This window comes from Colossoma macropomum, unplaced genomic scaffold (assembly GCF_904425465.1).
Source record: "Colossoma macropomum unplaced genomic scaffold, Colossoma_macropomum, whole genome shotgun sequence".
Taxonomy (NCBI): domain Eukaryota; kingdom Metazoa; phylum Chordata; class Actinopteri; order Characiformes; family Serrasalmidae; genus Colossoma; species Colossoma macropomum.
The window spans coordinates 1,115,391-1,140,793 of NW_023495280.1; the positions used below are offsets into that span (position 1 = coordinate 1,115,391).

The following is a 25,403-nucleotide window of genomic DNA, read 5'->3' on the forward strand; positions in this document are numbered from 1 at the left end:
GACTCAACTGTGTGTAGCAAATATGAAGTTTGGCAGAGTGAATGGGAAGAAGGTGAAAAAGAAATGGAACTGAGGGTTTCTTTCTGTGTTGCTAATATGTCTGTCTCTGGAGGTATGTGGCTCAGTGGGGTTTTGTTGGTTCCCCTAATCCAGCACACCTGACTCCTCTCAACAGCTCATTCTCAAACCCTTCATTAGTTGAATCAGGTACATTACTGCAGAGAAAACACTAAACCACGGAGGGCCCTCCAGCGCTTGATTTGAAGAACCTTGACCTATCTTGCTCATTGTTCATTTTATTGAAGTGCTTATGCCATGGAAAACTGAATGTGCCTCAGTTTCAAATATTTAACCATTTCTTTTCCTCAATATAAACATTAACATTTTAAAACGTACCATTCAGCCCTCAGTCAAACCAACATGTTTACATGTTCATAGTCAGTTATATGCATCGGGGTCCAAAAGTCAGAGACCACTACTGAAAGTGCTTGTATTTTGCTTTCTTTTCTAATTTAACACAATGTTTTACATTACAAATCACGTTGTCAGCATAACAATCTGAAAGAAAAGTAGAATCTTTGAAATTTTAACATGAATTTCAGAATTTTTAGCATGTGGTGGTGTGTCCCCTTTTTGCTTTAATTACTACATGCACTCCAGCTGTGTGGGCTCCACAAGTTTAGGCAAAAGCTTCTGATCAGCAGATCAAATGCACCTGAGAGTCGTCTGAACACAAGCTTCACTGGAAGAGATAAGACTGAAAACAATCTGACCTTTTTCTATAAAGGCCTCAACAATTTCACAAATTTGCTTGAGTTTAAATAGTGATCTAGAAATAGTGCAGAATTTTGAATACTTCTTAATTTTACTCGTCATAACTTTTCTTCATGTTGATTTTTTAAAAACTCTAATACTTTGGGTTGTATATTTCCAGGTTTACATGAAAAAAACATCAGATTTTTGGACTTTGGATATATGTCTTAAAGGCGCATAAAGAAAAACACCATGTTGTGAAAATGAATTATGCTTTTGGTATATAAAACCATACGTACTTCGTAAGTGGACTATAAAATGCAAAAAAATGTAGGAAACAGCTGCTTTGAAGCCTGCAATATGAATTTTTATTTATTAAATCTTTAAGGCCGATGCAAAACATGGCTATGGAACGTCTGCCGTTTAATCTGCCCTCCTCATTTCTCATGGCTGTTGTTGCATGTATATATGTTAATATAAGCAAAGATCTTTTATGAAAATCTATCCACATCTTTGCAACACCCCCAGGCAGTTATTTCCACTCATATAAGACCAGTCTCCTATCTCTTTGAAAGCGGAGAGACCTATAAAACTGAAACTACAAGCCAAATTAATGTTTCAAAAACATTTGAACATATTTGATCATACAATTTGACAAAAACAGCATAAACAGTTTGTGCCATTTGGCTCAAATAACACACAGGAAAGCTTGTTTTGGCTATTTTGCATGTGCATGACTCCATAACGAGGGGGAGTTTTTTCGGCTAGTGGCTTAACCTGCAAGTTTATTGGCTCTTTTTATGCAAGGGTGGGGCTTCCCTTGTAAACAAACTCCATGTTGAGCATTACAAGCTTTCCTGTTCATTTTCCATTATTAATTATATCAACGTCCCTGTTATAAGTCACACATCAGTCTCGCTTTTATCTCTACTCTGATTAAACAAAACAACAAAACAATAATGAGTGCTTACCGATTCAAACTGTGATGTGAATTATATATTATATATTAGCATTATCATAAAAGTGTTTTGACATTTATAGCCTGACCAGAAGGCCCAGCTCTTATGGTCACAGTTCTCCAACGAATAGCAGGAGGCCTCGCTGTGGCTTTCAAACTCTTTTAGCCATGAAGCTAGTCTGGCAGGGCTCTACTCCAGGCTATTAGTGTGCCTCTGAGGAAACAGCAGAAGACAGGTAGAAATAAACAGCTACCCACAGGAGCCCTGTGCCTACCTGTTCGCCTGAGAAACATTTAGTGAAGGTAGGGGGGCTGCAACTGTGCATTTAGCTCTGGAGGGGGCTTCTCGCTGCCTCTCTCCACACCTCCCTGTCAGCATGGCCAGTTGAGCGTGGCGGCAAGAGAACGCCACAGGAGTTTGAGTATGTGTGTGTGTATGTGTAGAGCTCAGGCGTGTCAGCGACTTGTGATAAATGATCTGACGGCCCGAGACGGACGGCGACCTGCCGCGCCTCCACCCCCACCCCACCCCTTCACCACCCCATCCCTCCTTTCCTCTGTTCCAGGGCTCCTATTTTTGGTGGAGTGCGCAGGGAGCGATGCAGCCAGCTGGAGATCCATCACTCTAACAGCCTCATCCATTACCCGCCTCGTTATGCTCATATTTTATACACACATGCACGTACACATGGTTTCACACAGTAGCTACTCGCTCCCCTCCTGCTAGGCCCATGCTCACTGTAGATTAACGGCTACAAGCACAAGACCGCCCCAAATGTGCTCGGAGGCAAAGTACTTTTGTAGGTTTCTCCACTTTGAGTGACTGAAACAGGACAGGGACGCATTTTGGACCAGCGCGTTTGGCAACACAGTGAAGGGGACGGTGATCAGACGATGCGTACATGCCCTTAAAAATGTTGTAATGCTTTTAACGGACTAGCTCAGCAAAGTTTTTTACAGTTTTCACTTTATCCCAGATGTACTCAGTCAGCCAAGACATGTCCAGCCATTTAAGGAAAAAAATGAAATGCAGCATGTTTATGTTATTTATAATAATAGCATTTCTATATCTCTAAATATCTTTCATAGTTGTTACAGTTTGAATACCCCTGAATTACGTTTTATTGATTTTCTAAGTAAAAATAAGCGAACGCATTACAGAAAACAAAATAAAATATGACATTTTCCTGCAAATTATAGTGCACATTTCTTTTTATTTTTAGTTTACATAATATAATAAAAAACATGAAATAAACAAAGAACCATTGCTTTTGCACAGGCCAAATTTTATGTTTTCTTTTTCTTTTTTCCAGTATTTAAAAATTCAGCAAATAAACCGTAATTGTGAACAAAACTGTGCAGAGGTGTGTTTTCTGTAGAGAATATGTTGTTTAAGCAAAAGAACATGAGAGGGAGTGTGTTATCGTGAATTTTCTGTTTGTGCGCAAAGTACGAAGTAAAAATGTTCAAATGGCTTGAGTGTCTCCAACAACTGTCAAAATCATTGCTTAGCAACGGCATCTCAGCGGAGTTATACAGTGTTTGTGAAAAACCTGTGATGTTATGGCGAAATAACAGCACGGTTAGAGCGCTTCTCAGCCAGTCAGCTTGCGTAATAAATAGTAAATGTGTAATAAATAGTATTTAAAAAATATTTCCACTTCCTTTTGTCCTGGCTGCACTGAGCAATCTAGAGTGTTCTGTTATTTTTATTCAACACTTATGCAAAAATAAAGAAAACATAAGGCAAAGTAGCTCCAAACATGTATCAAACATGCTTTAATATTGGCAAATCCTTCGGCCAAAAAGAAATAGTACCCTTCTTTGTTACAGATAAAACCGTAAAACTGACAATATGAGGTTGAGCTCAGCTTTCAGTGTTTTCTGGTTGAAGATGAATGTGGTTTTGTTCCAATCAGTCTATAAAGCATCTCACGGCATTTTCACTGTCTTGAATTCTTGTGTCCACACCCAGGACGGATTCTGGGCTCGCTTGGGGGGGAGGGGCTCATTATCACTGGTTTGCTTTCACACACCAGCATTCCATCCGAACTGTGGATTGACTGCATACTTACATACGTCACTTTTTTGCCTGCTGGTTTGCAGGTGGTAGGCACTAGCTTCATGGGTTTGCTGCTTTTTTACCTTAGAGACAAACTCAAGCGTCAAAGAACAGCGCTTTTTGTCCACAGCAGTCCTTTCGCCGTCATCTCAAAACTTGATAAGGGAAGTAGTCGTGATAGGTCGGAGCAGTCACGTCTCAAAATTAACCGATCACGTAAGCCCACATGTGCTGCCCAGAGTGTACAGCCTCCACACGTGCAGCGAACCTCACCAGACCACCAATTTCAGAAAAACCAGAGATCAGTTCTCTGGACCACTCTCAACTCTCACACTTGGCCAAACAAACTGAACTTGCAGAGTAAGGTTTCCTGGGTCCAAACATAAGCTCTAGTGTTTAAACGCCCTCACAGACCATCTTGTTTACTGAATTGTATTCTGCTGCTGACCATAAAGCTTGCTTAGGATGAGTGTCAAGTTTGGAATCTGATGTAGACGTGCTGTCCTTTTTCAGAGCCTGACCAAGCAGACTACAGAACGAATATCATCTGATAGAAGTTATTGTGTCCATTTTTTATTTTTGGTATGTGCTAAAATAGTGACCATTAGCTATGACATAAAGCGAGCAACTAGTGCACAGCAAGATGATAGATTTATTGTGAAAATAAAATTACTTATTAGATAATAGCATGAGTAGGACACTACTTAGCCAATGAGATTGTGTTGTCAGAGCTGTTGTATACACGTAACAAAGATGGTTCTTCAAGGGTTCTTTAGTAAAGTAAATAGCTCTATTTGGAACCATGAGTTCTGTATAGAACCATTTCATGCTTAAATAGTTCTTTACGTGGTGAAATAGTTCTTCAGATTGATGAAGAATGTGTTGTATATGGTTCTATGTAGCACCAAAAAGCGTTCTTCTATGGTTACAAGCTTGACATCGTGACAATAGCAAACCCTTTTTTGGTGCTGTATAGAACCAAGTGCAACACATTCTCCATCAGTCTGATGAACCATTACTGTGCAAAGAACCATTTAGGCATGAAATGGTTCTATATAGAACTCAGTTCTAAATAGAACTGTTACCTTTTCTAAAGAACCCTTGAGTCTTGAAGAGTGAATCTTTTTTAAGAGTGTATATTTTGAGTTAGTGAGCTAAATCGGGCTTAGTATGGTTGCAGTCTTTATTCTGGCCACACAATGAGTGTTCATTCCACTAGTAGGACACACAAAACAGTCCCATCGAATCCACAAAAACAGCACTTTGCAGAACATGTTGCAGTGCTTTCCCATACAATGCAGCCTCTTAAAAAGAAGCCAGAAACGATACCCAACTGCATCCAGGACTGACAGCCTAACAACCCATCAATTACCAGCTCCACCTGTGGTGGCCAATCAAATTTCTGAGGGCCCAAAGTTATTCTTCTTTACGTTTTGCACTGGAGCTAAGAGGCTCACATAGCTAACAAGTAATGGAATCTAAGGCTACGTTTACACTGCAGGTAAAAGTGGCCCGAATCTGATTTTCTCACCAAATCCGATTTTTTTGTTTGGCCATTCACATTATCTTTTAAATGTGATCTATGTGCGGCATTAGTATGAAACGGATCACGCTCCTAAACTGACCAGCATGTGCAAAAGAACAATGCTTCACGTTTCTTCACGTGGCTCATCCAGAGGTAAACAATCATGATCTCCAATGAACACGAGTCGCTCCCGCAGCTTCAGTTTTATCTTCGCCAGCATCACAGGAGGATCATTAAGCTTCACCGAATGACAGCTGGGCTCATCACACAGAATGTGTTCCAGCTCACCGTAAAAAGGGCACTTCTTTGGTTTGTGTCCTCGGATTCTTTAACCTCTGCTTTCAGAGTTTTACTGTTATTTGACGCTGCACCCTAGCCCTCATATGGCTGCCTTCGGTCAGTTCTTCTGGAATCTCTTCAAACACAGAGTGGTTGCGAAAAGTGCCTTCTAATTTTTTGGTACAGAAACATCAGCCTAAATGTTTATGAAGTCTCAGCAGCGCGGAATTATGACAAAGTCGCATGAATTCCGATCTGCAGATTCAGAGTCGTTTTGCCGCATATCGGATACGTATTGTATTTCAGTACCACATACGAAAGCGTCTCAAATCAGAATTGAAAATGTCAGATTCGGTGTGCTTTTTGCTGTTCACACTGACACACAGATGACACATTTGTGTTGCATATGAAGAAAAAGATTGGATTTGGGCCACTTTTACCTGCTGTGTGAACAAAGCCTAAAGTTGTTAAGTAATCTCCAATAGTCTGCATGAGGTACTACAGTGTATACACATAGTCGTGTGCAAAGGTTTGGGCACACCTGGTCAAGTTCCTTATGTTTGTTAAGTTAACATAAGTTAACATATCCTCTCCAGAGAACACATGTTTAATGCACATTTTAATGCATACATTACTGCTTATGTACTAAATTTAACATGTTGGAAACAAGTCATAAACTGTGGCCTGTGCAAAAGTTATGGCATTTTGTATTTTATCTTTTATTTTTTTCCAATATGTTAACCTCAGTAAATAAATAGAAATCGTGCACTAAAATTGGCAAGGGTGAAAGGGGGTGATCACATGTTCACAGGAATGCGTTTAAGTCAATAAGCAATCACAATCGTTAAGCAGTCACATTTAAAGAATCTTCATCCTTGTGAATCAATAGGCACTCAGCATTTCTCACTCATGTTCCACTTATTCGCTCTCTCTGATTCATCTATTCACACACAGAGAGAGCTGAGGCTTTGTCATTAATATATTTAAAGTGTCCCACTTGCATTAAGCACTGATGTAAAAAGAGTTGAAGGCTGGAAGAGAAGAAAAAAGTTCCGGGCTTCTTATTCAGCGGCTGAATCGCCTCGCAGGTGCAGATGACTTCATCTCCCTGGTTGAGGAGGCGAATGTGAAATCACACCATTTATCAGACGAGTGTGCTTTCAGAGGCCTTCGAGTGATTAAAGAGACACTATGTGTCACATGCTTAACTTCTAACAACCTGTTCCAAGAACTGGAATACAGGATTTGGTCTTTTCAAAGAATTCGATCTGATCGCAGAGATTTGTGCTTTTTTGGCCGTCACCGATTTGACCCATGAAAATGTAGGCTGTTTGTATCTGTTATGTGTTATTACTGTTTGTTCCTTAAGGGCGTCAGATAAAAATGATTCCAACTGCAAGAACTTGGATGTAAATACTGTGTCAGCTGGCATTCGAAGCAATAATGCTCTCATTAGATTGTATTTCCTGGGTATTTTGTCGCTAACTGCGGCTAAACATTTGTTGACTAATCTCTGAAATATGCTGCAAAAGGGTTTTGTCATGAACTGTACTATTTTTGAATGTATGTACATTAATGTGAATGTTTGGTCAGGCAAACCTTGTGTTCTATGTTCTATATATGCTTTATTAGAAACACCTACCTTCAAGCTCCACTTAGCTGGTGCACAGTTGCAGTTTGTGTTAGCCATCCCATTGGCTTTCATCACTGGTCAATTTCTGGCCAAAGATCTGCTCTCAGCTGTAAATATTTGGCTGGTGAACCACTCTTAGCCTAGCAGTGGTCCATTACCCAAATAATGCTTGGTCCACAGTGGCCAGAAACTGACCATTCGTGAATTTAGCAAGTGAGTGGAAGTACAAGGTTGGTGTTTCTAATAAAGTAGATGATGATTATAGACCTTGTGCTCTGCACCCTGCTGATGCGTTTAATTTAACATCTTCTACACTCCACAGGACTTCTTGTTGAATCATCTGAACAAGGATGTGTACAACCCTCTGCTAATCAACTTTTCAGCTCAAACCACAGCTGCTCAAACCCAGAACATCATCATGTCCAAGCTGGATAAGAGGCGCAAAGGAGTGTTCGGCCCACCTCTGGGAAAGAAAACGGTGTGCTATTATCATCCATTATAATACATCCTAATTATAAAGTGCAGTATAAGTTACAATCTATTTTAATTTCTACTGCTACAAGCCTCTGTCATGGTCTATAATAACGTCTTTCTATTCTAATCTGTGCCATCAATGTGGAATGAGATGAAAGCATTTACTTCTTTGTGATCACTCATATCTACATGTATTTACATGATACCAACAGCAGTACACTACTATAGCTGCTAAGTTCTATTATAAGTTTTAACATGTTGCCTTGTATCTATTTGATATGTCTGTGTGCGTCTGGTGTTTCATTACTGTTTACATACATCCAGCATGTACTCATACAGCCAGTGTCAAAACAGAATGGCATCACTGATGATTGAAATTTGAAAGAAATCCCATTATTTTCAGAATAAAATGATGAACATGTACACGTTTGTTCTTTAGGTGGTGTTTGTGGATGATGTGAACATGCCGGCAAGGGAGACTTACGGGGCACAGCCACCCGTGGAGCTTTTACGTCAGTGGTTGGACCACTGGAACTGGTATGACCTGAAGGACTGCTCCATGATCAACCTGGTGGACATTCAGATCATGTGTGCAATGGGGCCCCCTGGTGAGTCTAAATTAGATATTTAATCAGGACTGAAATTTTGATGCAAACCTGAATAAAGCCCCCAGCACCTAGCCTGGTCTGGCCCAAGCCAGCCCATAGCAGGTTTTGAATTGTAACCCAACTGTAGCCTAACTAAATTCTGCCCAAACTCCACTGTAGCCTGACAAAATTCTAGCCCTACAAAATGATATGCCAACCTGACACGATTCTGTCCCTTACTGTAGCCCAATAAAATTATATCCCAACTTGAGAAAATTCTCTTCCTGACTGTAGGCCAACAAAATTCTGTCCCAACCTGATGAGATTCTGTCTCAGCCCAGCAAAATTCTGTTCCCTACATGACAATAAACCTGAAAAAGTCTGTATCAACCTGACCAAATTCTGCCCAAATCCAACAATATTCTGTCTTTGCTCAACTATAGCCCCACAAAATTCTGTCCCATCCCAGAAAAAGCCTGTCCCTACCTGACCATAGCCAGACAAAATTCTGTCCCAACCTGACAAAATTGTCTGTACCCAACTATAGCCCAATGAAAGTCTGTCCCTGATTCTCTAATATTCTCTAATATGCTCTTAAATTTTTGTCATGGTCAGGTGGTGGGAGGAACCCAGTGACACCTCGCTTCCTACGCCATTTTAACACAGTGACAATCAATGAATTTGATGAGAAAACCATGTACACCATCTTCTCCAGGATCCTGAACTGGCACTTGACCATACGGTAAATGTGATGTGTTCCAATTAGTGATATAGTAATAGTAAAATAGTCATTTTTTGTTTTCCCTCAGATCTAAAAATGCAATAGTACTTTTCTTGCTTTGTCGCCATGTCTATATGATGTGTTTCAAGTTATTATATGATCAATTTAGAAGCAGGTTATAGGAATACTCATAATTCAGAGATTGCTAATAATGAAAGCACGCTTGTAGGAGTCAGGTAGCATTGTGCAAAAGAGATCATGCTAACTGGACTTCTCTTTCTTTGGTAGTCAACCCAGCATGTTGGGTCATGTGTTCCTTTCATGCTTTAGAAAAACTCCTGAAATAAGCAAATGCTCTTGCTCTTGTTCTCAGACTTCCTTTTCCAAAGCCCTTTGCTAGCCTTACCTCTCTGGTAGTTGCCGCTACCATGGCCGTTTATCAGGAAGCCACAAAGAACTTGCTGCCCACACCTGCCAAATCCCATTATCTCTTCAACCTGCGAGATTTCTCCCGTGTCATCCAGGGCGTTTGCTTATCTCGTCCAGAGACTGCAGATGACCCTAAAGCTATTAAACGCCTTTGGGTGCATGAGGTAATTTTCTTACTCAACCACATTGTAAAAGCTATACAACACTGGTGCTTGGCTTTACTGTGGGGTTTAAGAGCTAAACAAGTAAAATGTAGTTTAATTCTTTTTCGCTGATGATTATACATGTTGTAATTTTATGTTAATTATTTCTCACTCGTAGCTCATTTAATCAAGCAAAGAGATTTTGTTAAAAGTGTGGATTCAAAACTTGACATCGATATCACATTTAAATTCGTAAGTGGAAAAGAAGATACTTTATCATAATTTGAATTTGCAGAACAGCTATCGTGTGTAAAGTCTTGTGTTGTGGAAGGAAAATTTTCCTTTTAATTTTTTCAATGTTTTTTTAATTATTGAAAGTATGAAGTGCAGTCTCAAACCTGTTATCTGAATATAAATGTAATTCCTTATGTACTTATGTATCATTTATGATGTAATTATGTAATTACATGTAAATAATATAGCAAAATGATAGTAATAACATTGGACTTCTAAGCATGAACCATCAAAGTGAAATTTATTCATATATAATTAGGTTCTGTTTTAGTTTTTGTAATGATGGAAGAATTATTCTTTTGATAGACAAGCTCCCAGCTCTGAAAAGATGTTGTACTTGCATTATCTTAGGTGCAGAGGGTCTATTATGACCGTTTGGTCCACCCATCTGACCGCACCTGGATGGTAGATTTCTTGCAAGAGGTCTGCCAGTCCCAGCTTAAGGAAGACTTCCACGAGCTTTTCAAGCACCTGGATTTCGATTCAGATGGCTGTGTGACAGAAGACGACCTGCGCAGCCTCATGTTCTGCGACTTCCACGACCCCAAGGGCGAAGACCGCAGCTACCGCGAGGTGGGTGACCTGGACCAGCTGCGTCAGGTGGTGGAGTCCCACCTGGAGGAGTTCAACAATGTCAGCAAGGCACCCATGAACCTGGTACTCTTCCGTTTCGCCATCGAACACGTCTGCAGGATCTCCCGTGTCCTCAAGCAGCCTCGTGGTCATGCGCTCCTGGTGGGTGTCGGGGGAAGTGGTCGACAATCCCTCACCCGCCTGGCCGCCCACATGGCCGAGGCTGAGCTCTTCCAAGTGGAAATCTCAAAAAGTTATGGCACAGCTGAGTGGCGTGATGATCTCAAGCTCATCCTGCGCAAGTCTACATTCGGCGACACCCATGGAGTCTTCCTCTTCACCGACACCCAGATCAAGATGGAGTCCTTCCTGGAAGATGTCAGCAACCTGCTCAACACAGGGGAGGTGCCCAACCTCTTTGCTGTTGACGAGAAGCAGGAGATCTGTGAGCGCATGCGAGTCCTGGACCGCCAGCGGGAGCGGGACAAGCAGACAGATGGAAGCCCGTTGGCACTTTTCAACATGTTTCTTGAGCGCTGCCGCAGCCAGCTGCATGTGGTTCTTGCTATGAGTCCCATAGGAGACACTTTCAGAGGCCGTTTGCGACGTTTCCCCGCCCTTATCAACTGCTGCACCATAGACTGGTTCCAGGTGAGGACCAAATTTCTTTCACAGTGGACCCTGGTACCATCTATTGCAAGGATTCTCAGAGGACTGCAAATCAGTATTTATTTTGAATGAATCTTTGAATGTCACAACATTTAGATCCTTATTTTAAAATGCACTGAATATACTGAATAGAGGTAACCAAAGGGGAGTGTACCTATGTTTCCAGGACTCTGTGTTCAGCTCTTTATGTGATACATCCTACCTCAATATGATAAGGTCATCTGTAATGTCAGAGAACAGAAAGTAATGTTTTTTGTAATTTAAACTAAGTGTAGTATACATAAGCTTTTTAACTAATTGCTTTGTGTGGTGCACTTACCTTCTTTTTGTTGTTGCTAGTTGAGTAGCCCTAACAAGTTAACAGAATTAAGTAACAGACTTCAGATGGTGAGGTCTCGGGTTTGGGGAAATGGTGAAGGCAAGTTGACAAGGATGAGAAAGTGCTCAAAGATTCCACTGCTTGCACGAATGCTGACTTTGGTAATGCTTCACAAGTTGTTTATATTGTAAAGTTCAAAATATAATTATAACTACAAACTGTTAAATGCTGCTGTCACTGAACATATTCTTCTTGTTTGCTTAGAGTGATTTTTAATAAGGGAGTCTATTTGGAAAGAGCATATACATAAGGTATAGGTGTTTAATGTTGAGGAAATATAATTGTAACATGGGAACATAGAGCATTTCCCATGGAATTTTGAATTCAAAATTCATGGAAATTCAATGAAATACAAAATTTACTTATATAGTGCTTTTTTACAAAGACCCCAGTTGAAAAGCAGCTGTACAGAAAATCTGAGTGAAAGGCTCGAATGAGCAAGCCAACTGCAACAGTGGCAAGAAAAACTCAAAAAACTTTGAGAGAAACCAGAGGGCTGTTTTCTAGACATTTCAATGAGAAAATAAAGGGTGCTGGAACCATAGAACCCCAGGAACATTGGAGTTGACCCTATCCAGATCCAGGCCAAAGTCCAACACAGTTGGTGATTTTCTTGTTCAAACACCAACTAAACCTGGTAATAACTGCTTAAACTTAAATGAGGTGTATTTGAGCCAGGAAATCACCAAATCTTGCTGGACTGAGGTCCTGCATGAGCAGAAGTGGGCTTTAGCTAAGGACCCTAGATTTATGATTTTATACCACTCCCTCATCTCTTTACTCTCAAATGAACACCATGACCACTGAGTGCCTTGTTGTACCGCCTTTCTTGTATTTTTCCCTTAAGAGCTGGCCTGAAGATGCTCTGCAGGCAGTGGCTTCTCGCTTCTTGGAGGATATTGAGATGACGGATGACACTCGCGCGGGCTGCATCGACATGTGTCAGAGCTTCCACACCTCCACCATCAATCTCTCAGCACGCTTTCTCAATGAGTTGCAGCGGTACAACTACGTCACACCCACCTCCTACTTGGAGCTCATTTCCACCTTCAAAGTTCTGCTGGAACGCAAGAGAACGTAAGGTTCTTCAGTGTCTGGAACTGGCTGTATGGTTTGTTTTCTTTCTTGTAGAGAGTTAGTTGGTCGAGAGTGTAAGTGACATGATCAAAAATACACACCGTATGTCCAAACGTATACAGGCATTACCACCAGCATGAAAATGCTAATTTGCTAGCACACCTGTGGGATTTGCATGTTATGTTGAATATTTACACCAAGCTAACAGTGGTATACATTCACATTACCATCCCACACTGAGGTTAATGCTACTTATGGGAGCTCCAGCCTGCTGAATGTTGTAATAGACATTTAGGTAACATATATTTTAAAGGCAAACTCTGAAAATGTTAGCTTCTTAGCCTGAAAACTAGGTAACCTCTGCTGAGCTGATCAGTCTAGATGTGCACTATATGTCCAAACAAATTTGGACACCCCTTCTAGTTAGTAAATTCAGCTTATTTAAGGTGCCCTTATTGCTTGTATGATCTCCATAGAAAGCACTGTCAGTAGAATAGGATGCTCGGGGGCTGCATGTGAGCCTAAGGTCACCATTCATTGGGCTGTGGAGCAGTGGAACTGTGTTTTTTGGAGTGATGGTGCTCCATCCAATACCTTTGGGATGAGTTTGTGATCCAGAACTAAACTTTTAGACATACAGTGTGCACTAGCCAGCTACTTCATTTAGTACACCTCTTTGTTTCTACACTCATTGTCCATTTTATCAGCTCCATCTGCTGTATAGATGCACTTTGTAGTTCTTCAGTTACAGATTGTAGTCCATCTGTTTCTCTGGATACTTTGTTGGCCCCCATTCACCCTGTTCTTCAATCAGGACGCCCAACAGGTCCACCACAGACTCAGCACTGCAGTGACACTGTAAGAGTGTATTGCACTGGTACAAGTGGATGAGACACAGCAGTGTAGATAATGAGTGTAGATACAAGGAGGTGTACTTGAAGTGGCCAATCAGTATATACTTCAATTTTTATTCAACGAATGTAAACTTGCCATAACTATCAAGAACAATTTGCACATTTAATAAATAGGGTTTCCTTCAGTTTTTTTGTAGTATACGCAATTATTCTTTGAAATTCACACACAAGATGGTCATTCACTAGAAGCTCAAGCTACTACACTAGTGCTGTTTATTTGAGATCTTAGTAAATCAGTGACATAGTTTAGTATGATGTAATGTTTCTAAAGAGATGACCCTGACATTAACGTGCTATTTCCTTGTCTTTGGCAGTGAGGTGATGAAGCTGAAGCAGCGGTACGAGGTGGGCCTGGAGAAACTGGAATCAGCCTCTGCTCAGGTGGCCACCATGCAAGTGGAGCTGGAGGCTCTTCAGCCTCAGCTCCGCGTGGCCAGCAAAGAGGTTGACGAGATGATGGTGGTGATCAAGCATGAGTCTGAGGAGGTGGCCAAGACAGAAAAAGTGGTGCGGGTGGACGAAGCAGTGGCCAATGAGCAGGCCATGGCTGCCAAGGCCATCAAAGATGAATGTGATGCGGACCTGGCTGTAGCCCTGCCCATCCTGGAGTCAGCTCTTGCTGCACTCGATACGCTCACCCCACAGGTAGAGAAACACACACATACATACTCCTATAAGCTCGTGGTTGTTGAGTATTTGAAGAGTCAGAGAATTTTTACTGTCTAGAATTTTCATCAGCTGATAATTCCCAATGACTATTCTTGACCTGCCTAACCAGTCCTAATGAGTTGTTCAAGGCCCAACGAGTTGAACAAGTTGCCCCCAAACTTTTCATGGGTGTGCTTGCATTTCTGACAAGAGGTGAAGAGTCCAGTGTATTTGTAACATATATATATATTTGTAACCTATATGCGTGTATTACTGTTTTACATAATGCTGTAGGTGAAAATATAAAAAATAATACTTTTAACTTACACTATGGCCCAATCTGTAGGACATCACAGTGGTAAAGTCTATGAAGAGTCCTCCAGCTGGTGTCAAGCTTGTGATGGAAGCAATCTGCATCCTGAAGGGCATCAAACCTGACCGAATCCCAGATCCCTCTGGCTCCGGCAAAAAGGTGGAGGACTTCTGGGGCCCAGCCAAGAAGCTTTTGGGTGACATGAAGTTCCTTCAGAGTCTGCATGAATACAACAAAGATAACATCCCACCGGCCTACATGACCATCATCCGCAACAAATACATCACCAATCCTGACTTTGTGCCTGAGAAGATTCGAACAGCCTCCACTGCTGCCGAAGGTCTCTGTAAATGGGTCTGTGCAATGGACTCCTACGACAAGTGAGTTTAGGAAATTTAATGCATTTGAAGCATTATCATAGTCGATAAAAGTATGGTGGTAATTTTATATTATTTATTTATATGTGGAAAAATTGTTTAAACATAAACAGTTATCTATATATAGTTGTACGCAAAAGATTGAACACCCCACTTCAAATTACATGTATTTTGATTTTCTAAGTAAAAATAAGTTGACACAACCTCTAGAGTACATGCTTCTGCACATTTTAATGCACAATGAGTTTAGTGAGTTTAACATATTGGAAAAAATAAAACCTAAAATATAAAACATGCCATTTTTTCCAATATTTTAAACTCAAATTAACAGTAATTGTGGATTAAAATGTGCAGAAGTGTGTTCTCTGTAGAGAATAAGTTATCATGTAGGAAATAAAAAAAACATGGAATTAAACCAGGGGCGTACAAATGTAAGCAGAAGAGGAGACATTTTATGATCCTTCTTAATTTTGCTATAGTTCTGTCATTTTTTACAATGAAACAAACAGAAAAAAACTCAGAATTTCAGTCCTGAACCTGCAAATACAAAATAGAAATTGTAATGTAATTCCTTAAATAGCTATACAATTAATTATTTAAAATAGACAATTATGCAATTGGGTATAAATAGTAGAGCAAAACAACAGTAATGACTCTAAGGATTGACTCTGCACTCTAAACGCTTATTTTTTGGTACTTTCTCTTTTGTGGAAACAGCCAGTAAATGTTGCCAGTGTAGCTAGATCCCAGCAGATTTCTAATTGAGGGGTGTACGAATGATCACAGAGTTTGAGAAACCATGTATAGTAAGTGCCATCTGCAGACTGTCTGCACAGTATGATACTGAGAGTGTACAAAGCTATCATAAGTATAACTGTTTCTCAGTACACTAATATGGTTCTACTAAAATATTAACAGTGAAAGGTTTGGACTTCTGTTTATATAAGCCTTTTCTTTGTGCTATTTTCTTTCCTTTTGTAGGAACATTGTATAATGTTCAAAAAACATCTTAAACAGGTGATGCAGTCATATGTGGGGAAAAAAATGAGTTTCCATAAAAAGATAAGCAAGGATGGATTATAATTATTTACTATTTAAGACTTTAGATATTAAAAAACCTACACATAGTTGACAAAGGAAAAATCAATATAAAGTGTCTTAGTAAGGCGTTGAGCCACCACGATCTGCCAGAACAGCTTCAGTGCACCATGGTATAAATTCTACTTTCTCTGGAACTATACTAGAGGGATGGAACAACATTCTACCAGAAGATATTCCCTCAGTTGGTATTTGATGATGGTTATGGAGAGCGCTATCTAACACATTGCTCCAAAATCTCCCACAGATGTTCAGTTAGACTGAGATCTGGTATATACATACTCATAAAACCTTTCAATGATCTCTCGTGTGTCATCATACTGGAAGAGACATAGAGATGTTTCGTCATAGGATAAATGTGATTAGTCAGAATAACTGTACAGATTTGCAGTGACCCTTGCCTCTAAGGAGACAAATGGACCTACACCATGTCAGCAAAAAGCCCCCCAAAGCATGAAAGAGCCATTGGCCCCCTCACTGCAGGGCTTCAGCATTCAGGCCTGTATTGTTCTCCAGGTGTACACTGCACATGCACTCTCCCACTCGTGGAGAACATGGTGGAGGATGACTCATCTGACCAGGTCACTGTTTTCCACATCTCTGGAGAAGACAGTGCTGATGGTTTAACACCATTGACCTTTCAGATGGTCATTCATCTTTGTAATGAGGGGCTAATGCACTGCAGCTCTACTGTAACATCTCTGTGTGTGTGTAGTTGTGGATGGACTGTTTAATGCAGACAGTTCGATCACATTCTGCACTGACGATCTCAGTAACCTGAGCAACACCTGCCTTTGCATTTCACACTAATTCATGAGCATCACAGCCATTGAATGTGCAGTTTTGGCCACAATTACCAACCCTGTTTACTGATGCCCTTCCCACAGATTTACTGTAGTCACTGTTCCTTTTGAAACAATGGCCAGTTGAGCAGTTCTTTGAGATGGAAGGTCATTCCGCCATAATGAACCAAAGACACTCTTTTAAAGTCAGTTCCTCTTCATCCAAAATTGAGGTCAGATAGGCCTTCCCAGCATTTCCAGGCTTGCCACAGAGCATGGTAAGGTGTTGATTGCTTAATTAGATAATGCAACACATCTGACAGGAAGCATCTGATAGGTGTGCTATTTCTCCACTCATTTATTCAGATTTTTCACCTGTCTGCACTGAAACACTGACAAAGCAAGAGAAAGTAAACTTTAAAAGAAACACTGCTATTGTAATAATACCTCATCACTTTCAACCATTCAGCAGAGCCTGCACTGTCTTGTAAAGACTTGTTTTTCCATTGTTCTCTATCTCAGGGTTGCTAAAGTAGTGGCCCCCAAGAAAGAGAAGCTGGCACAGGCGGAGGGCGAGCTGAAGGTGGCTATGGAGAGCCTCCAGAAGAAGCAGGCAGCTTTGAAGGAGGTCCAGGAGAAACTTGCCAAGCTGCAGGAGACCCTGGAGGCAAACAAGAACAAAAAGGCGGACCTGGAGAATCAGGTCAGTGGGTGCATCATTCAAACGGTACCTTTTAGATTGAGTGGCGGATGTTAGTGAGTGTCAATAACCCACATAAAGGGCCACAGTTTTGGTCCAGCCTCGAGTGAATTTATTTGATTCAAATATGCACATAATTTCAACATGCATAAGAATATCACATACATATTTTTTGCCAAAAGCAAATAAACAGAAAGAAAAAATTATGTAGATGCAATGTATTTGATTCCTGTGGAAATGATGTACACATAAATTCAATGCATCACTTTTCCATTCATGTTACATCATATTTTCAAAAGCCAACCGCCTTCGTTATTAGCATCGCTGATTACATGATTAGCATTCTCTTTTTTGGCATTCCTCTTTTGCAGCTGCACAGATCATTTGTTTTCATTCTTCCTCCGTTCCTCTTTTTTCTTCTACAGTCTACAGAGACAAAAGACAAATGTCACATAGTTTTGGATGGCAATCGACCGTTCCCGTTTTGCAATATTTAATTGACAACAAATTCCACCCTTTCAACGATCTCTGCTCTTTGTGTCTGAGCTTTGTTTACATCCTTTCTTTCTGAGGAGTTTAGTTTGTATTTTGGTCTTCAAAAGATTTGAACCCTTCCGCCCCCATTGTCTTTTTTCGTTTTGTCTTTTCTTCTTTGTGTTTACTTTCCTTCGGTGCGTCTTGCCGTTCAGCCTTTGAAGTCGGAAAAGAGAAGCTCTTGTTTGGAACCCACCCTCTGCGCATACACACACACGCACTGTTCTCATTTGTCTATGGAGGCTGGCTGTCAGTCGACTGGGTGTTTGGGTAACCACCACCAGGGCCTTCTGTCTTTTTCTGCCCTATTTCACTGCCTTTCATGTCCCCTCCCCTTCCCTTCCCCTCGTCTCTCATCTCGCCGTGTTTATTTTTTCAGGTTGTCTGTTTTTCCCTCTTCAAATGGGGAAAATTGTTTATGCCATGCTCTCCCAAGCATGTCGAACATGCAGGCACTCACATGCACAGGGACGAACTCAGAAACTTCCCCCAGAACGCTACCTTTGAATGTTCTTTTTGAGGTGAGGCGGAAGCGTTTAGGTTTAATTCAGCTCCCTTTTTCTCCTTTTAAAAGTATTTTAGCTGCTTTTTTTATCTCTGCGAGGCCGGAGGGGAAAATGTTTCAACACAATGGGAAGGATTTGGCCGTGGCAAGGAAAGTAACAGCCTAGTTTGCTGAATGCATCACAGATCATAATGATCGCAATGATTTAGAGGGAAAATTTTAAGAGGCACTCATTCAACCGTCTACTGAATATTATTCCCTTTGGGAAACCAAATGCTTCCATCCATAAGGATTTATAGTAACAGTTATGATTATGCTATATTGATTACTAAAAATGGAAATTTGAGTTGTCAGCCAGTGAAATGAATAACAGCAATAACGTAATGGATAATCTATAATAATAGGAAGGGAGAAGGCTTACATAAAGGATAAACAGCTTACATTATATCCATACATACAGTACTTGCATACTAATACACACAGCACAATGTAATATTTAGATAAATTAAAGAATCAGATATAAATGAATATCTAAACTTACTGACTAAATTTTATTTTTACTCATAATTAATGTATTACTAAACAAAATGTTGTGTGATAGATATGTAGTAACATTAAGAACAAAAACTTAATTTAGACAGTATGTAAAATGCTAAGAAAAATAGTGATTGGTAAATTCTCACCTGTATTGAATTAAAAACAGTCCAAAACACAATGTTGACCTTATCAACTTTATGGTTTGTTTTGTTTTTTTTTTCTTTTTTTTTTGTATATATATAATTACCCATTCCAAATTTGATGCCTGTCTTACTTTCCCAGAAATTGAGACAGGAGCATGTTTGCCACTGTGTTGCATCACCTTTCCTTTTAAAAACGCTTACTAACTGAAGACAGACAGTTTATCCAGTTTTGAAAGCAGACATTTTTTTTACCATTCTTCCATCTTCAGTTGCAAAACTGGACAAGGCCTTCATTGTTGCATTATGCACTTCATGACGCACAAAAACACATTTTTAGTGGGACAGGTCTGGACTGCAGGCAGGCCAATCTAGCACCTACACTCTCTGATTTCACAGCTGTGCTGTTGTAACACGTGCAGAATGTTCTTTATCTTTAAATATTATCGTATGCAACTACACATACCCGTCCCTGAAGAAGACATAGTCTAGAAGGCAGAATATATTGTTCCAAAATGTGTACATATCTTTCCGCTTTGATGGTGCCATCACAGATGTGCAAGTTACCCACTAATACCCCCCCCCTTACCATGACAGACCCTGGCTTTTAAACTTTTATTTTTATGATGTAATAATCTCCATGGTTCTTTTCTTCTTTGACCAAGTGAAGACGTTTGACATGTTTCCACTGTGCATCTGTCCTTTCCAGATGAATCCGGAGAAGTTGGCAGTGTTTTTCGACATTGCTGACATGAGGCTTTCGCTGAGCAAAATACAGTCCTAACCCTTTGTGGTCCATGACCTCACTCGCGTTTCAAATTCAATGTTTCGCTATCTTTGCAATAATACAGTGATGAAATGCAGTTCAAACATTCCATCAAACATTCTAAACAGATCATACATGACTCACATCTGGAGTTATGAGGCTGTGAAGAGGGGTTGAGATACAGGTCGTCTGCCTCTCACCATGTTTAGTTAGTGGATTCATGTGTCCATCTACATTTTGTGTGAAACTGACCGGTGGAAATCACCAAGGACTGAAGTGCATCATGCCGGAAATCGTTCATTCTTCATTCAGTCCATTTCGGAGACGCATGTGAAGTTCACAGCTGCTGAAGTTACAGCTGAAGTGTATTTTGAAAGTAGCGACGAAGATAACGGAGCATTTTATTATGAAACATACGGGGTATCATGTTATATGCAAGTGCCTTTAAAGGAGAATATTGAGAAAATGCCCTGAGACCCCAGAGGGTTAACGTGCATTTGTGTATGCTGCAATGAACAGTGTTTATTGACAACGGTTTGTCAAAGTATTCCTGAGCACATGTGGTGATATTCATCACAGAAACATGTCAGTGTTTAATGCAGTGCCGTCTGAGGGATTGAAGGTCACAGGCATTCAGTTGTAGTTTTTGGCCTTGCAGAGATTTCTCCAGATTCCTTGAATCTTTTGATGATATTATGCACCTTAGAGGGTGAAATACGTAAAATTCTTACAATTAGAATGTTGGTTTATTCACTGACACATTTTTTAGTAAAGTGGCGAGCCTTGAGCCATCCTTGCTCATAATAGGACTGGGACTTACCCAGATGCCTTTTTTATAACCAAGCATCTCACTCACTTTCTTAATTTAACTCAAGTGTGTTTTGGGCTGTATTCTTTCGCTCTTTACTGAGTAGGATTTCGACACAATATCCATACTTTCAATTAAGTACATTTTTTCATATATTTAAATTAAGATTATTGTCTTTGTGATGGAAGTTCCTGCCATCCATGACCCAAAAATGAATCCACTTACAATAAAAGCCATTTTTCCTTTTACCATATTGATCCAAAATTAAGGTCAACTGTTTCTGCTCAGCATTTTCATACAAGCCACAAAGCATGGTAGATTTTGTCTTTAATTACTCACCAGTCTGTAGTTTTGATGCCATGCTATGTGAGAGCTTCATATAATAACTATTGTTCTCATATTGTTGGCATCTTTAAAAGAAGTAGGACTCCCACACCTCCGCACAGGAGCTGTTTTTATCCACTGCTTTTTGAATTGGCACAAATATCAAGAATATGGATATATATCAGCAAGACACAGACTGTTTGTGAAGAGAAGATGACAGCTTTTTTAGTGGATCAGCATGGGCTGTTGGTGAAGAGGAAAAGTCAGCTTTTGAGCTGGATGGGCGCTGTCTATTACCAGCTGTTTTGCTACACCATGAGTGCATGAGTATGAGGAGTCTATTCTAAAACAGACGCGGTTGTATGCTTCAATGCACTTTCACGCCTCACTATAGTCATATGCGTCTGTCTCACATACACAGTGCTTAAAAATTCTTAGATTATGGAAAATATGACTATTTTACCTTACAACACCTCAGTCAAAAGGCTTATAATGGAGTTTGAGACAGTTTTTTTAAAACAAAATAATAAAAACAAACAAAACATTTAACATTAAGTATCAAATTGTAAAGAATTTTGCAAATACAAACGATAAGAATTTAACCAAACCTACTAATCATGTTTAATATAATTTTACCTTGTCTTTATTTTCATTTTTGTCTGTTAGAGAATTTTGCTGATTGGTTCCCTTCTTTTGGCTCAATAATCTTTTTTTGCCTCTTTTTTTGGCAGATTTTCACAGGTGGATGTGTCTGAAAAGTACACATTTTAGGAAAAAAAAATCCCTTTTATGCCAGATGTAGCGTTTTGGCTGAGACATGTTTCAAGTCCAAATGTTGCTTCTATGTTTTAAAACTGGATCAATGAGGCTAACATTTCTAACAAGCACTGGAACTCAATAGTCTAAAAAAACTAAAAATTTTTCCTGTAAAAATACGGGCACGTTTCTTTGTGTTTACAACTCACAGTAAGTCATACTGTGTCCTAAACCACATTGCAAATCTGCACTACCTTGGTGAAGATCTTGAACCAGTTTAAGCGGGTTGAGATACGTTTTAGGGATGTATTTTTACAATAATGATTTGGGCTATTTGGGTGACTTTTAAGTTCTGTTTGTTACCAATTATAGCCTCATAGCTCTGGTTCTAAACTATAAAAGCACAGTTTGGACTCCAAGTGTGTCTTGGTTGATCGACTACGTCTGGGAAAAGTGGAAAATTGGGTAAGTTAGATGTTTTTTTTCTGCCAAACTATTCCTTTAAGTGTCTATTGGTCAACTGATTTTGAAAGTTCTATCCTTAGATCCTTAGCCACGTCCACTTTGCAAACCGTGGAACATCCCCTAACATGGCTGATCGAATTGTAGATGCGGGATTAATCAGATCAGGGTTTCTTCAGCTGTCCAGTTTTGGTGAGACTGTGCCCACTGCAGAATTGGCTTTCTGCTCTGGGCTGACAGAAGTGGATCCCAACATGGTCTTCTGCTGTTGTAGCCCATCCATCTCAAGGTTCGACATGTTGTGTATTCTGGGATGCTTTTCTGCTCAGCACAGTTGTACAGAGTGGTTGTCTGAGTTACAGTAGCCTTTCTGTTACAGTAGTCAGCTCAAACCAGTCTGGCCATTCTCCATTGACCTCTCTCATCAACATCAGGCATTTCCATCCGCAAAATTACTGCTCACTGGATGTTTTTTCTTTACAAAATTCTAGGAGATTAGCAGTTATAGAAATTCTGAAACCAGCCCGTCTGGCACCAACAATTATGCCACAACCAAATCAGTTACAGTTCACATTTTTTCCCCATTCTGATGGTTGATGTGAACATTACCTGAAGCTGATGGCCCGTATCTGCATATATATTTGATGTGTCTTAACCTTTAATTGGTTCTTATAGGTTGAGCTGTGCAGTAAGAAGCTGGAGCGGGCAGAGCAGCTGATTGGTGGTTTGGGGGGAGAGAAGACACGCTGGAGTGAGACTGCGCTACACCTGGGCGAGCTTTACAACAACCTGACCGGAGACATCCTCATCTCAGCTGCTATAGTAGCTTACCTGGGGGCTTTCACCTCTAGTTACAGACAGGTACACACATACAAATGAGACACTGCCCTTTCATTTAGTTAATTTCCAGTCCAACAGCCATTAAGTACAAATGATTCATTTTTCACCATAAGGAAAAATGCAGAAAACTGCTTTAGAAAATATGTTTAACTGAAAATTACGCAGAAGCCTCAACATAACATAAGTTATTTTTTCAGTATTTATTGTGCTCACTTTTTATTTTAACAACGGCTTCCATTCTTTTCAGGAGACCCGCTTTCAGTTTCTCAAAGAAATTTGCAGCCACACCTCCAAAGTTTGGTCTTAGAAGTTGGTTTAGCATTTTCTGAAGTAAACCCATTCAGTGATGTTGAGATCTGGACTCTGGGGTGGTCAGTCCATTGTTCTGAAAACACCAGCAGCTTGTGTGTCTGTTTCCTTTTCTCAGTGAGGGCTTCTTGACAGCTAAACAAAATTTCAGACCCATAGCGTTGAGTTGTCTTCTCACAGTGGAAGGATGGGCAGAATCTACTCCAATCTACTCAGAAATATCTATTGACAAATTAATAACTTGCATTTAATGGACATTTTGACTAGAAATAAATGAAGGGTGGCCTCTGACTTTTGCTCAGTACTGTATACACACACACATATCTGCTACATATGCTAAAAATGTCACCTCTGTTACCTCTGTTGCTGCAGTAGCCTATCTTGTAGCTTTCACCTCACAAGCTTTATATGTGAGTCACTGAGATATGCCACAAAATTGCAAGAACCTTGATTTTTCATGGGTCAACATTTGGCTTATTGCACAACCTTCCTACTGTCCCTTATGGTCATGCTACTTGAGCCAAATGTTATTCTGGACAGCTCTCCAGAAGCATTTAAATGATGGTACCGAGTATGCCATCCAGTTTCTGCAATATTAAAGCCAATTATTTTTTGTCTAACTATGTGTATGATGAAAAGAAGCCCCAAGAACCCAATTAAGTCTAAGCACTTTGCCAAGCTCACCCATACTTAAAGAAAGTGGTAAAGTTTTTTTTTTCGCATTAGGAAAACTGGACTGCTTGGTAAACATTCAAAAGTTGTTTTGATCAGTGGTTCTGACCTGCTGTGAATTTGCAAGTGAGGAAATGAATCACAACTCCCCCATGCCCCTTCTCACACATATAAACACACCCACCCATGTATTCCCATCTTCATAGTTTTCCCTTGACCTGTGCATTACTGCAGTTAAATACTGTTGTGATAACCTACAATCTACAAACCTACAATCTTTTGTCTCTTCACTTACATTTTGTGATGTTGTTTGTGCATGGGAACCTACATAATGTCATTATTTTAATGTTTTCTGCTTAGAAATTGGGTTTATTATGCTACTTAGGGAATGTTTATGAATTGTAGAAGCTATTTGTTCTCCACAAATACAGAAAGACATGGTCCACACACACAAACACATGCACGCACATCATAAACATGCCCACTAATGTATTACTACCTTTTTTGGGACTTTTCATTGGACTTCGTCTTACTATGGCCAGTGATGGAAAGGGCCGCCCACCCCGTCTCCATAGTAACACGCTCTGCTGCAGTCCACCCATGAGTTTGGAAGGTACGGTGAAAGCAGCACAAAAAGTCAATAATAAAAGTGGTTGTTCCCATTCTAGTTAAACCTGGGTGGTATACTTAATCTATATAATACATAATAGAATAGAATATCTAGTCTGTTCAGTGTAGTTCACGTTTTTGATAAGTTATGTGTCATTGTTGAAAATTTTAGTAAGTAAGTGAATTTTCCAATTCCCACAACAAATTAGCTCATTGGCCACTGTGATCCTGCTAAACTCAAGGTGCGAGCTAATTAGATATCTAAATATATGAAAATGTAAAAGAATAATCCTGGACAATTTTTACCTTCTAGCTAAGTACATCACATCTTATACAAACAAGGTAGCTCAGTAGTCACAATTCTACTTTTATTTTGTGTTTCAATCTTTTACTCTGGCTTGATTACAATGATTAGGACCAATCACAGTCAGGAGGAGGTCTCAGAACAAACAATGTGGAGATTAGGACCAATTACAGTCAAGGGGAGGTCTCAAAATGAGTAATGCAGTGATTTAGACCAATTGCAGTCAGGAGGAGGTCTCAGAACAAATAACACGGTGATTAGGACCAGTCACAGGCATGGGGAGGTCTCATAATGATTTATGCAGTGACTAGGACCAATCACAGTCGGGGAGAGTCTCAGAACAAACAGTGTGGTGATGAGGACCAATCGCAGTCATGGGGAGGTCTCAGAACAAATAATGGGGTGATTAGGAGCAATCACAGTCGGGGGAGGTCTCAAAATGAGTAATG

General features: G+C 40.1%; 1 protein-coding gene across 1 annotated transcript in view; it reads left to right on the forward strand.

Annotated features, from left to right (window-relative positions):
- The window catches only part of dnah7 (dynein, axonemal, heavy chain 7), a 171,193-nt gene that overhangs the window by 90,229 nt on the left and 55,561 nt on the right, over window positions 1-25,403 (forward strand). The window contains exons 37-46 of the mRNA XM_036561847.1: window positions 7,533-7,688; window positions 8,124-8,292; window positions 8,887-9,013; window positions 9,366-9,585; window positions 10,210-11,082; window positions 12,327-12,556; window positions 13,785-14,115; window positions 14,465-14,811; window positions 17,211-17,391; window positions 22,896-23,081. Of these exons, the coding sequence (XP_036417740.1) occupies window positions 7,533-7,688; window positions 8,124-8,292; window positions 8,887-9,013; window positions 9,366-9,585; window positions 10,210-11,082; window positions 12,327-12,556; window positions 13,785-14,115; window positions 14,465-14,811; window positions 17,211-17,391; window positions 22,896-23,081 (2,820 nt within the window). The remainder of the gene's footprint in view (window positions 1-7,532; window positions 7,689-8,123; window positions 8,293-8,886; window positions 9,014-9,365; window positions 9,586-10,209; window positions 11,083-12,326; window positions 12,557-13,784; window positions 14,116-14,464; window positions 14,812-17,210; window positions 17,392-22,895; window positions 23,082-25,403) is intronic.